General features: G+C 39.9%; 1 protein-coding gene across 3 annotated transcripts in view; it reads right to left on the bottom strand.

Annotated features, from left to right (window-relative positions):
- ELP4 (elongator acetyltransferase complex subunit 4) overlaps positions 1 to 13,202 on the bottom strand; it is a 194,784-nt gene that overhangs the window by 125,743 nt on the left and 55,839 nt on the right. For all 3 annotated transcript variants that reach the window (XM_075188034.1, XM_075188036.1, XM_075188035.1), the window contains exon 5: positions 9,257 to 9,375. In XM_075188034.1, coding sequence (XP_075044135.1) covers positions 9,257 to 9,375 — 119 coding nt within the window. The remainder of the gene's footprint in view (positions 1 to 9,256; positions 9,376 to 13,202) is intronic.

Genomic DNA, 13,202 nt, shown 5'->3' with positions numbered 1-13,202 from the left:
AATTTTCCCTTGTTTTTATTTTCGCAACTGGTTCCACTCTCAGTTGCCTGATGGGAAGCTGGAAACAGTATGTCCAACATTTCAAACAGTCTTTCTACTTCATTAGAGCTGAAAAATATAAAGACTTGTACCGTCCTATAGCTGTTCTATGACTGCTGTAGCTTCAGATGTAACATAACAAATGTTAAATGGATTTGAAATCCTAAAATGTTCTTCCAATGGTTATTTTGTATGTTTGTTCCATTTTTACTTGCAGTAAAAAAAAACCTATTTAAATAAAAAAAAAAATGAGGTCACATTGGTACATACAGCACAAACATAGATATATTTGTTTTGTTTTTATCTTGGGGAAAAGAGATGACAAATAACCTTTTGCATTATTATTAAAAGCTGAAAGACATACTTTCAAAATCTGCAGACGCTTTGGAAACATGAGAAAATAAATACCTGATTCAATGTGTTTTCTCCCATTTACCGAACCACTTTGCTACCAATCAAGTCCTATTTTAACAATGGTTTTAAGCTAATTAACTTTTATCCCTTTGCCCGGCCTTCTAGTAACTGATAAAACACAAGTTGGCAAGAGAGTATCCAGGCTACCACCAAGTCTTTGACTTCCTTATTGATACAGTTTCTAAGCATTTATGAAAGGTTAGTTTATCAAAGATATGACAAATAGGGTTATTATCTAGAGGTGGACTCCATTAGGAACTGTTGTCTAAGCTGCTTCGGCTAAATGTATCTGGAAACCGGAGTACTACACAAAATATAAGTACATATTGTTTATGAGCGTCTTTTGGGGGGGTGGTAAGAGTATTTGCAGTTTGCAGAAAGGGATGTACAGTGCAGATTAATTACTCTGAAAAACAGATGCAGGTTGATAGATTGTTGACTCTTATCAGCAACTTATTATGGGCCCTTATTATGTCCTATTTCTGTCCTTACGTTATCTGAAAGTGTCTCGCACACAATGCCCTTTCAGGCTCTCTCCCCTAAATGTATCACCTGAACGGATATCAGTCTTTCCTGCATCCTTCAATACGCAATCCGCTTCGAGGTAGGTCACACCAGGTACTGTAGGAGCCCATGGAAAGTCTGGCTAAGCTCCAGGAGCTGGGCAGTAAAAACAGTGATTAGTGCTAGGCTGCATGTGGCCCTTAAGGGCCTTTCTGTGGCCCCCATAAAAATCTAACAATTTAAGACACCAGCAGCTGCCTCATTAGAACTTTAAAGGGTAGATTTACTGAGACATTCTAAAAAGGAAAAGTGAAGGTTTTGCCCCAACCAATCAGATTCTAGAAAATGATAGCTAGAACCTGATTGGTTCCTGTGGACAACACCTCCACTTTTATTTTTTAGAAGCCCTAGTAAATCTACCAGTACATACGGGTATGCTGTGTTGAATGTAGACAAAAATAAAAATACATTTTTAATAAAATAATCAGCTACCCAATCCAAAACATTGTCCAAAAAGTCAGGCTATCATGTAAAACATTAAACTGGATGTAGAGGAAAGTATTAGTCTAGGTATACGCTACAGAAAATTTCTCCTGATGCGATATTGTTAACAATTTTAACAATTTTTATTTTAACGACTGAAAGTCCCGCTCAGCATGCCGATTCCTGTGTACACACTATACATTTTACCTTCAGATCTGTGCTCTTCATCTGTCATAACCATCGGCTGAAAAGATCGTGACTCTGAAAACTCTATGTAGATCTGCCTACACTGCTGGCCGTCGTCAGTGCAGACACACTGCAGAATTAGAACGACATCGTTCAATCATTGAACAAGATTTTTAGTCCATTTATGAAATCAAATCAAACGATACGATGAGGTTTGGAATGATAATCATTCATCGTTGGAGCGTACACACTAATGCAAGATCGGGCTGAATGGTTGTTTATCGTGTGATTGGCCCGACAATCGGCTGAAAAACCTGTAGTGTGTACCCAGCCTTAAAATGCAAAAACAAAAAAGTTAATTCCAGCCCAGTTTTAGGTGGATTCACATCAGGTTGAGATTTATTGCCCTACTCTGGGCTAATCTGATAGCGAATTGATCGGATGTATTCTATTAAACTTTCACAGCCCAAAAATTAGCTGCTTCCACTGTGCGCAGCATTTAGTAATCAATATGTTTTATATAGTTCTACATTCTGCATAAAACAAAGGAACTCCAACAGCTATAATGTACAATTTTTCATGAAAATGTAACAACCAATGTGTTCTTTCAACACTATCATCATCATCATTTATTTATATAGCGCCACTGATTCCGCAGCGCTGTACAGAGAACTCATTCACATCAGTCCCTGCCCCATTGGAGCTTACAGTCTAAATTCCCTAACACACACACACAGAGACAGCCTAGGGTTAATTCTGATAGCAGTCAATTAACCTACTAGTATGTTTTTGGAGTGTGGGAGGAAACTGGAGCACCCGGAGGAAACCCACGCAAACACAGGGAGAACATACAAACTGTGAGGCAGAATTGCTAACCACTAAGCCACCGTGCTGACCCTACACTATGGAATGTATTCATGGTAATAAATTTAACGGTAGAAAAAAAGGCACGTTATCTGTGCTATTTAACCAACATATGTGTCTTTTACTCACCACTTACAGAAAAAATATATCTACAGTAAACAATACTTCTAAATATGAAATTATTTGTCTCCAAAGTTAAATGTATCTCAGCAATCAGTGTAGCAGATTAGGCATCAGACACCAAAAAAAAGATAAATGTGTACAACTGTTAATCTGGCCGTTCACACAAAACCATGTAAAACAATGGTTCTGTTAATTTAACTACAGTTATCAGCCTGCAGAGTTGCTTCAATACTCCTACTAACAAAGCATCCACCACAATCAGTAATCATGTTGTTGCCTTTAACATCTATAAGCTTAAGCTTTAGTTTTTAGAAATAAAGTACTTCACTTTGATATGCGAGAGTAGAGATATGTTCTTATTTGTTACTCCCCAGGAGGAACCTGGTTTCACTGGGGGCTTTGTCATTGCTCAGTAATTTGCTACCTCTCTCTGTTGTGATTGCTAATCAACCTACTTCTTGTCATTCTGCCTAAACAAAGGTCATTCCTGTTAATTTTATAGCTTATCCTTTTGTTGGGGACAAGATCTATCCTTGATACAAGTAGAAGAGTCATCTTGGAGTGTAAAACTACTGTTTAATATACTTGGTTAAAATACAAATTCTTATGAATACAGGCGATCTCTATCTGGGCTAAAGGGTATGCACAACCGGCAGACAACTCTAAACCAATCCCTGCCCGTCAGTCACCAGGCACAGAGAGAAGTAATGCTGGCATCAGACATTCTTTTTGTGTCTAGTGACACTTCCAGTATGTAATAAAGGGTATCTGTACCTATTATAACAACACACACAACTCCCAACATCAACTCCTCTGACAGAAACTGTTTTTATACACTAGATTTATTAGAAATATTTACTAGGTCACCTATGTATGGAGCTTCCCGCACTTTGCACGGCTCTCGCCTTACTAGTAACAATCTGACGGAGCGCCAGCTCTTCATACCCGGAACCTTATTACAATGTGCTGTGTTCTGACAGCGTGACAGAATAAACAGCGCTATCACAATATAGCACGATAAAGTCTTACATGGATGACTGGGCAGTGCCAAGTAGATGTCAGCTGTCACTCACACAAATATGGTCATCCATGGAGATGCGAGACGGGAGCCGCGCAGTGTGCCGTCACCGCAGGACATGCCCAACGCCAAACAGGTAAATATTTCCTGTACTACTATAAGGAAAACTTATTTTCCAGGCAAAGGGGGTATCTGGATAACATTTAAAAAAGAATCAATGACCAGGACCAGATAATGATTCTTATACCCCTTTCACACAGAGGCATGGACCCGGGAATAACCCAGGTCAAGTGTCTGTGTGAATGGGACGACCCTGGTTACAACCAGGGTTGTTTCCAGGTTGGAGCCGGATACGCTGCTGTCTGAAAGGTGTTCCCGGGTAATTTGACGCGGGTTCAGGTAAAAGAAGCTAATTTAAAGGGCTCAACTTGAAAATGCAGGCTAGACATGGGTCCAGTGCGAAAGGCGGCGACCTGGGATATAACCGGGACCAGTGCGGTGTGAATGGTTCAACAATGGTTGAAACCGTGTTTATTGTGTCATGTTTTGTGTGAAAGGGGTATAAGTTTAGATATGCTCCCCATCATCTTTAAAGTTATGTTTGGTGTCTCAGAAGCATGTTAATACCTTGGGAATGTTTTACCGAAGTAAATAAGGAGACAGGTAAAGGTTAGCCAATTTTAAAATAGGCACAGCAATATGAACTGTAATTAGTGGGTGGATGGCACAGATAAGCCTAAGTCAATACCACCTGTAGACTGAATGGCCCGGTGGTAATCATTTTTACGATTACCACCATTCCGACACTTGTCGTGCCTCCAAAAAAACCCCGAAAAAATAGAAAATCGACTTGAAAATAATTCAAGGGGGGACATAGAGGTAAACTATGAACAAAGGCGAAGATAGAAAAAAGTCCGGGTGTGTGTGTATACCAAAATATATTTTAAAATTGCCTCTGTATTTCCCCATATTGCTTCTGATATTACCCTACTTATTAGCAGTGCTCCTCACAGTGTCTGTAGGATCAGTTATCGACTAATTTCTTTAGCTGGGTACACACTACAGGGTTTTCGTCCAATAATTGGACAAATCAGCCGACATCCGACCGTTTGGTCAGATATCGTGTGAGTGTGTATAGTGACACGATGATCTAAAGTCATTCAAAAGTGCCGATCATCGTTTCATTTGGTTGGTCGTACCGTTTAATATTTTTCGACCAATCACCGACCGATCATGTAGTGTGTATGCACTCATGCTGACGATCTCCATAGAGTTTACAGAGTCGGGCTCTCTTCAGGCGATGCTAGCGATGAATGTCACAGTGAATAATACCCCATTCATACTGCACCAAAATCCCGGGTTTTTGCCGGGGCGAGCTCAACTGACCCGGGTCTTGGTGCAGTATGAATGGTACAAGTCAAAAAACCCGGGTCTTCAACCCGGGATTTATCGAGGGGTAATTCCCGGGTCGGACCCGGGTTGCCTGCACTATGAATGGTGCAACCCGGGTTTTTCAACCCGGGTTGCACAGAAAACAAGCTGATTGGCTGTCTGCCTGTCTCTGGAGGATGATGTCATCTGTGGGAGCCCGTGGAAGAAAAAAAAACCAGTCACCTTTCAATGACATCACCATTTTTCAGCCAATGAAAACTGCTCTGGTGATGACTCCCACAAATTGCCAGGGCACAGACTTGTGCAGTAAGAATGGGGTCAACCCGGGAAATTCCCGGGTCCGAGGTGCAGTATGAATGGTGTTTCTCAGCTGGGACGCTCCGAGCCCCTGCAAAAACCCGGCTTGAAAAACCCGGGATATTGCCGGGGCGGCAGTATGAAAGCGGTATTAATGTAGAGAGTGCTGTAGAAGGAATAATTCATTTGTTCGTTGTGAGACAGAATATTTAGTTTCAGAGTCACAGATGCTACCGAAATTCGTTAGTACATGTGGATAGCTATAACAAGGTGGTTTTAATCAGTGTGACAATGTGACAGTAGTGAATGAATGAATATTGTGCTGTCATTCTCCAGACTAGAGGACTAGATGAAGAGCACAGATGTGAAGGTAAATCGTGTCAGTGTGTACGTATGAATCATCAGACTGATCGGACCTTCAGTCGTAGGTATAATTGTTTCAGATAGCACGTCGGTCTGAGAAATTCTTCAGTGTGTACCCAGCTTTCCTTTATGGTTTTGCAACTTTCTTGATAAGAGGCTTCTGGGTAACATTGTGTATGTGTGTACACACAAATACAGATATAATGAATAATCAAACACCTTCCTATAAAATAATACAATATTATAAGTCCCCTATAAGAACCATATAAAAATAGGGGTACAACATAAAATCAAATAGTTGTTACTACGTACAGAACTGTCTGAATGATTCTCCGCTTACACTGGTTAGTCAGTAACAATGACAGCAGCACTTATATCCTCAGTAAGGAGGATTTTTCCATTCACAAATTATATTAAAAAAAAAAAATATTAAAAGCCCAGACAAGGGAGTTTCTGGGATATGTATGAAAGGTTTATCTGTAAGTGCGGTTAACAGGCTTAATGCTATTGACTATTAAAATAAAACCCTTAAAATCCTTCTCCATCTCCCCAAGGTGTACAGATTGCTTTATTTGCTGACTGGTAAAGGTCTAACAGAATGGATGATCAGAATCACTGCGACCTTTGTCCGTGTCCTCCGGTTGTGCAGTGTTACCAGTGATCTATTTCCATGCTGTTTGCATTAAAGGGAAAAGGTAAACACTTAGCACTAAACTTGTTTGCTTTAGCTGCTAGAAAGGAACTAGACACCCCCCCCCCCCAAACTCCAAACACACATATGTAGTAAAGGCCACACGTATGTGTGTCAGTTCCGGGGCCCTGTCTTCTCTACAAGGAGAGGAAACAAATTGTCATTATTATTATTTTTTATTTAAATGTATTTATATACTATCCCTATCTGAGTGCTAAAACATCGATCCTATCGGTCCAAGAAGTTTTCACATCAGTAATAAGTCCTGTGTATTGCCGATTTTTTTTATGTCTATATATAAGGGAAAGAAATTGCATTTTAGCTTTTTATTTGTTATATACACTCTTATAAATGTGTTTACTGATCTTTATATTCAGTTGTATTTTTATTACTATCATTTGTTGGGATGTACCATGCGATTCCTTGTATTTAGCTTTTCATTTTGCTTTTAAATAGTGGTAATATATTGTCCCCCTTTAAACCAGAGGAATGCACCAATGACTTATTGGAACGCACCATGTTATTCATTATTTCCAGTTTCGATTGGCTCTGGTTATATCATCATCAGCTATTTATATAGCACCACTAATTCCCTAGCGCTGTACAGAGAACTCACTCACATCAGTCCCTGCCCCATTGGAGCTTACAGTCTAAATTCCCTAACACACACACACACAGACAGACCGAGAGAAACTAAGGTCAATTTTTGATAGCAGCCAATTAACCCACCAATATGTTTTTGGAGTGTGGGAGGAAACCGGAGCACCCGGGGGAAACACACACAAACACGGGGAGAACATACAAACTGCTCACAGATAAGGCCATGGTCGGGTATTGAACTCATGACCCCAGTGCTGTGAGGCCACCATGCTGCCCGTACCATGGTGGAATGCATTATGTTATATGGCTTCCAGTTAAATACAGATCAACGTCCCAGGACATTTATTTGCTTCATTCCCATTTTGAATGTAACATTTTTATTTGTTTAGTGTTATTCATGTTGGGTATATAAGAATGTTATCTACTTGCCTTATTTCATTTTTGATAAAAGCCTAATTTATAGGCCTGAATGTTAATTCAAATTTCTATGATTTATTACTAAAATATGTGAATATTTCCTGATTCACTAAGTCTGATGAGTGTTCTCTTAGACTTGTTCTGTAGGCTATTCCTGCATACCCTGGAACTTTGTGAGGAATATCCAGCAATTGCTTTCATTCCAGAAGGGCTAACCTGCAGTCTTATATATCTATGACAAATCAAAAAATTCATAAATCCTTGCACAAATTACTAAACAGTTTCATTTAATTTTGAATGTACCCCATTGTAATTATAAGCTGAAATTTGCTCAGTTACAAAACATTGTTGTTAATTTTTTTTCCTAATTTGCTCATTGACTCCACCTGTATTAACTGCAGAGTAGATTACTTGTAGTCGATTCTTTTGTAAATAAAATAGAGCTCTCTCTGTGATGTCCTACAGTAAGGTAGACTTACCAAAACATAAAACAGGATCCAAAAAGAAGGCAAAAAGGCATTCTAAACAAGTCAGAGATGTGATGATAGAGAAGGACAAATCTGGGGAAGGGTCAATACTAATACAAAGCAATCGACCAACCCTCGGAGCACAGTGCAGTCTATTGTACAGAAGCTGAAGAATTGTGAAACTACAGCTATACTGCTTGAATCAGGCCACCTACGATAACCTTAGGATATTTATCAGAGAAGCTACTGCGGGGCCAACAGTGACATTGAATGGGCAACGGAAGCCGGTGGCTGCACCAGAAGATAATGTACACCAGTCAGTGGTCTCCATGACATTGTACACAAAGTGCCTTCATGGGAGGCTAGCAAGGAAGCATATGGAGTTCTGTGTCCTCCGGGGTGGAGGACACAGAACCCCATATGCTTGCCCACAAAGAGTTTACAAAATGCCTTCTAGAAGATATTCCAGAAATGTGGCAAAATGTTCTGTTCTCTGATGAGACTACAGTTGAACTTTTTGGCCTGAGTGCTAAGCAATATGAATGGTCAAACACTGCACACTAGCCAGGTAACACCATCCCTACTATGAACCTGGCGAGATTACAAGATGGGAGAACAATGGAGGGGCGAGATTACAAACTAGGGGAATGGTTTCTTCAGTGTTTCCAGCTGTCAACCAAGCTATGTCTGCAAATCATTTTCATAGAATAATGTACTTATTTTACTGTTGTACAGAATAATTATATTAAAACATAATAATTGAGTATTAGTTGGTTAGAAACAATAGGTAAAGAAAGGATCATTGGGACATTGCAACCTATGTTTTGGATCCTGGTACACAAGTGAAGAACCCCTACACCCGCATTTCTCCTGTCATCGTAGACAATTTAATGGTGGAGAGAGCAGAGAAAGCGGAGGGGGCAGAGAGTGCAGAGAGAGCTGAGGGGGCAGAGAGAGCAGAGGGGGCAGAGAGAGCGGAGGGGGCAGAGAGAGCGGAGGGGGCAGAGAGAGCGGAGGGGGCAGAGAGAGCAGAGGGGGTAGAGAAAGCAGAGGGGGTAGAGAAAGCAGAGGGGGCAGAGAAAGCAGAGGGGGCAGAGAAAGCAGAGGGGGCAGAGAAAGCAGAGGGGGCAGAGAGAGCAGAGGGGGCAGAGAGAGCAGATGGGGCAGAGAGAGCAGAGGGGGCAGAGAGAGCAGAGGGGGCAGAGAGAGCAGAGGGGGCAGAGAGAGCAGAGGGGGCAGAGGGGGCAGAGAGAGCGGAGAGAGCAGAGAGAGCGGAGGGGGCAGAGAGAGCGGAGGGGGCAGAGAGAGCAGAGAAAGTAAAGAGCAGAGAAAGGGGAGTTCTGCGTCACATTCTCATCTTTACCTTTATTATCATATACATCATTGGTAAAAACATACCCAGAGGTTATATGTGGAAGGTAGAAGCTGTGCGTCTTCACTGTTTTCAACATATCTGGACACATTGTTTTTGATATGTCGTAATAGTGACCGAATCTGGAGGAAGACATAGGAACAGACTGTACAAAGACAAAAGGAAAAATGAAAAGAAAACATTGTTAATAAAATCAAATCCTTCTTCCAATCAAGATATTTTACATGACATTAATTATGATGACGACATTTGTATCACAGTAAGTGGTCTGACCAGTATAAAAAGAAATCACTGATTATCCCGAAACCTTGCTAGTAAGTGTCAATAAACGCAACACCTGCAAGTCAAAACGTCAACACTTAAAGTGGATTCATCCCACGACAGAGGCAGCAATTTCGGGGGCTGAATCAATATTCATGAGAATGTGCCCTATCGATGGGATTTAGGACTAGTGACATCACCCATATATGTTTTTTTTAGCATGTACATGTTTGCAGAATGTGATCAGATATTTATGCAAAGCCAATATAAAAAGGTTTTCTTAAACGTTTCTTTGTCTACCATTTGGCAACTGTGTGTGTAGTCCCTCGGTAGAGTACAATGATCCATACAGAGGTGACTAAATGTCATAAAACCAAACAACAAGTGGTAAATACAAAAATTACACTGATGGGGACATTTATGAATAATTATGCATAACAAAAGTTGCTGTAACCCATAGCAACCAGTCATTTGATTCCAGCTTCTAAACATTCTAGAACAATGACAGGTAGAATCTGATTGGTTGGCACAGTTATAGAACCTTTTCCCTATGCACTAGGTTTCAGAAACATTCCCCAAAGCTGATAATGCTGAGTGGGGTAGATGTATGCCTGCCCTAATGTTATTGTAGTTATTTATTTTAATACTTTATATGTGATCTGAAGGCCCAAGAATTTGCTAATTTAAATAGATTTTTTTCTTTTTTCATTTGTGACTATGTTGCAAGGTCAAGATAGGAAATAGCTTAGTTACCTTGTGATTATGCAAAGGAGACTAGCTTTAATCAACACATTTTCACACACTTTACCTTTATTTTTTGTGCAAATTAAATATACCAAATAAGACTTTTTTTTTCATCTGCATGTATGTAATCTTTTATCATACACTGCAGAATAGATGGGCTCCTTCATTTCACAGAACAGTATATAGGGATGGACGCAATCTAACAGAAGGAACAAACCCGGACTGCATTTTTATATATCAATAAATCAACAGAACGGACCATAAAAGAACTATATTATTAACAATAGCAAACTATGGTTTTGTTTTGTTTTATTAACACCTTGCGCTTTAAAAATAAAAACAGGTCCGATAACTGCTTAGGTTAACAAATCTAAAACCAATTATAAAAGGGTCTGTTTTGGGCCTATAATCTATCTTTTATCCGGATTAGCGATCAGAATGTTTTCACTGCCGACTCTGGGAGAGCTCATCTTTTTATTGTCTAGCTCCCGGCCCCCTTTATGGTGGAGAAACATAGGCCCTGACTAAGTGAACTTTCATCTGATGTCTTCATTGACGAGAACTCCGGGGTTACTTATTTCAGATGCTAATCCCCAGCCGAGCTCAAGAGACGTTAGACAAGACACTGAAAAAAAAAGTAGAAACAAGTATTTTTTTTTTCTCTCTCTCTCTCTATCCCACTTCTGGATCCTCTTTGGGAATCCTGGGGCACATAGCTGGGTTTAATCCGTGCTGCTCGGCGGATTAAGGTAGGTGATAACCTCTTTTGATTGAAGAGAAAAGCTGCAGTGCTTACAAACTGGGTGGAGATGGATTTAGTCAGAATGTAACACCATGCAATAAAAGCTTGGTCTATATCAGAGGCTTCTGAATAGCTCACCAATGTACTCAATTCCCAGGCCTGGCAGGGAAGCTTGCAAAGACCTACCTGACTCAAATAAGCATGAATAATCTGTCTTAGCAGAATCATAGTGCCAAAAGAAAGACACGGAGTCTGTGCGACTTACCCGGGTCTGCTCGATCCCTCTCTAAATTCCTGCGAGCCAATCAGCAGAAATGCATCAAATTGGCAGCGGGCACAAAATACCTTTCATAATACAGTTGCTTGAGGTTCAGAGGCTGCTTTGGTCAGGGGCTACCTTTACAGTTTAAAGCCTTTCGCCATCAGATAAGACTTGTCATATCCGAGTGGTATTCAAAACTGCGTGCTGCCCACTGAGGGGGCACTTTGTAAAACTTGGTGACAGAAGTTTGTAATAAACAAAATCCATGCCATAGAGCACAAAAAGACACTCTAATCGCGTTACAGTTAAAAAAAAAACTATTTAAAAGTCTTAAAATCATTTGCTCATTTGTAGTTATATGGAATTAAAGAGCACTTGACGCCTGCACACAGGGGAGGCAGCCATTTTGTGCATTGAACAAATGCGCGTGAGAACGCAGCTTATCACCAGTAATGTGATAGAGGGACTGTCTGAGCGCACAGGTTATCAGCTGCAACCCTTTGTGTCTCAGTAATGATAACGGTTCCTAGTTAATGGACAGGTTTCCCTGTGTATAAGCAAACCGCAATCTTTAAGACACCACAGAGAGAATAGGACAAATGATTGAAATTTTTTTCCTCACAATTTATTTGTTCACTTATTGTTGGGTGACAAATTTACTTTATCTACTATCAGCTGAAACAAGTGGAAAATTGGTTAAAAGGTTAACTCCTAAAAACCAAACTTCTAAATAAAACTCTTATTGCTGTTGTGGTTTTGTTGTGGGGGGTTGTGACGCCGTATCCCTGCTGATATCTAGTATTCGGGTATACGCTCCAACAATTGGCTGATTTAAATAAACAAGAGCAGGTATGTTGGCCTAACAATTGTAAGTATCACTTGTACATGGCCGCTAGGCACTCTCATTCAAACACACCAGGCGCAATGAAGACCTCTCAGGGAATGCACATCATGATACCTATAAGCTGGGAGAGCTCGGATAATTAGCATGAAGATCAAATACTGGATCCCTCAAGATCAAGATCAGTCATAGACGCCTGCAACGTGGATCCTTAAAGGACTCTAAGGGGGGTATTCAATTGTTGCTTTTAACGCGCTAAAACAAAAAAAAACGAGCGCTCGAAAAATATTACCGTTAATACGGTAATTACTCGCAGAATTTCAGCTCGCAGCTCCTGAAATTCCGCGAGTAAACTACCGTATTAACTGTTTTCGCGCGCAATATTACCGTATAAACTGTAATATTTTTCGAGCGCTCGTTTTTTTTTTGTTTTAGCGCGTTAAAAGCAACAATTGAATACCCCCCTAAGGGGTATATTTACTAAACTGCGGGTTTGAAAAAGTGGAGATGTTGCCTATAACAACCAATCAGATTCTAGCTATCATTTTGTAGAATGCACTAAATAAATGATAACTAGAATGTGATTGGTTGCTATAAGTAACATCTCCACTTTCTCAAACCTGCAGTTTAGTAAATCTAGTACTAAGCCAGCATAATAAAAACATTTTTATTATTATGCACTTAGGTTTTTACATGTAATCTTTTACCACAATTCTCATGTTTATCATTTTGTTTATTTAGTGATTCAAATATGTCTCAATAAAATTTGTGGTTGTTTTTTTTTGGTTTTTTTTTTTGCAAACAAGTTATTTCTGCCATATTCAATATAAATTATACCTATTTAATAGAATTATTTCAGAGTTTAACTTTATATTAATATGTAGCTGGTGCTTCTTACTGTGTTTTAGAGTTTGCATTTGTATCAAGGGAGGGACTAATTTTATTTTTGTATATGTTTGGAGGATATCTATGGACAGATTTTGTAGCGCCTACGATTTTGACGAGTTATTTTGGTGTTCAAACACATTTTAGACTGCAAGCTCCAATGGGGCAGGGACTGATGTGAGCGAGTTCTCTGTACATCGCTGCAGAATTAGTGGCGCTACATAAATAAATGGTGAT

Source organism: Mixophyes fleayi, chromosome 10, assembly GCF_038048845.1.
Source record: "Mixophyes fleayi isolate aMixFle1 chromosome 10, aMixFle1.hap1, whole genome shotgun sequence".
NCBI classification, from domain to species: Eukaryota; Metazoa; Chordata; class Amphibia; order Anura; family Limnodynastidae; genus Mixophyes; species Mixophyes fleayi.
Note: the sequence above shows the minus strand (reverse complement) of the source record. Positions and strands in the feature narration are given on the sequence as shown.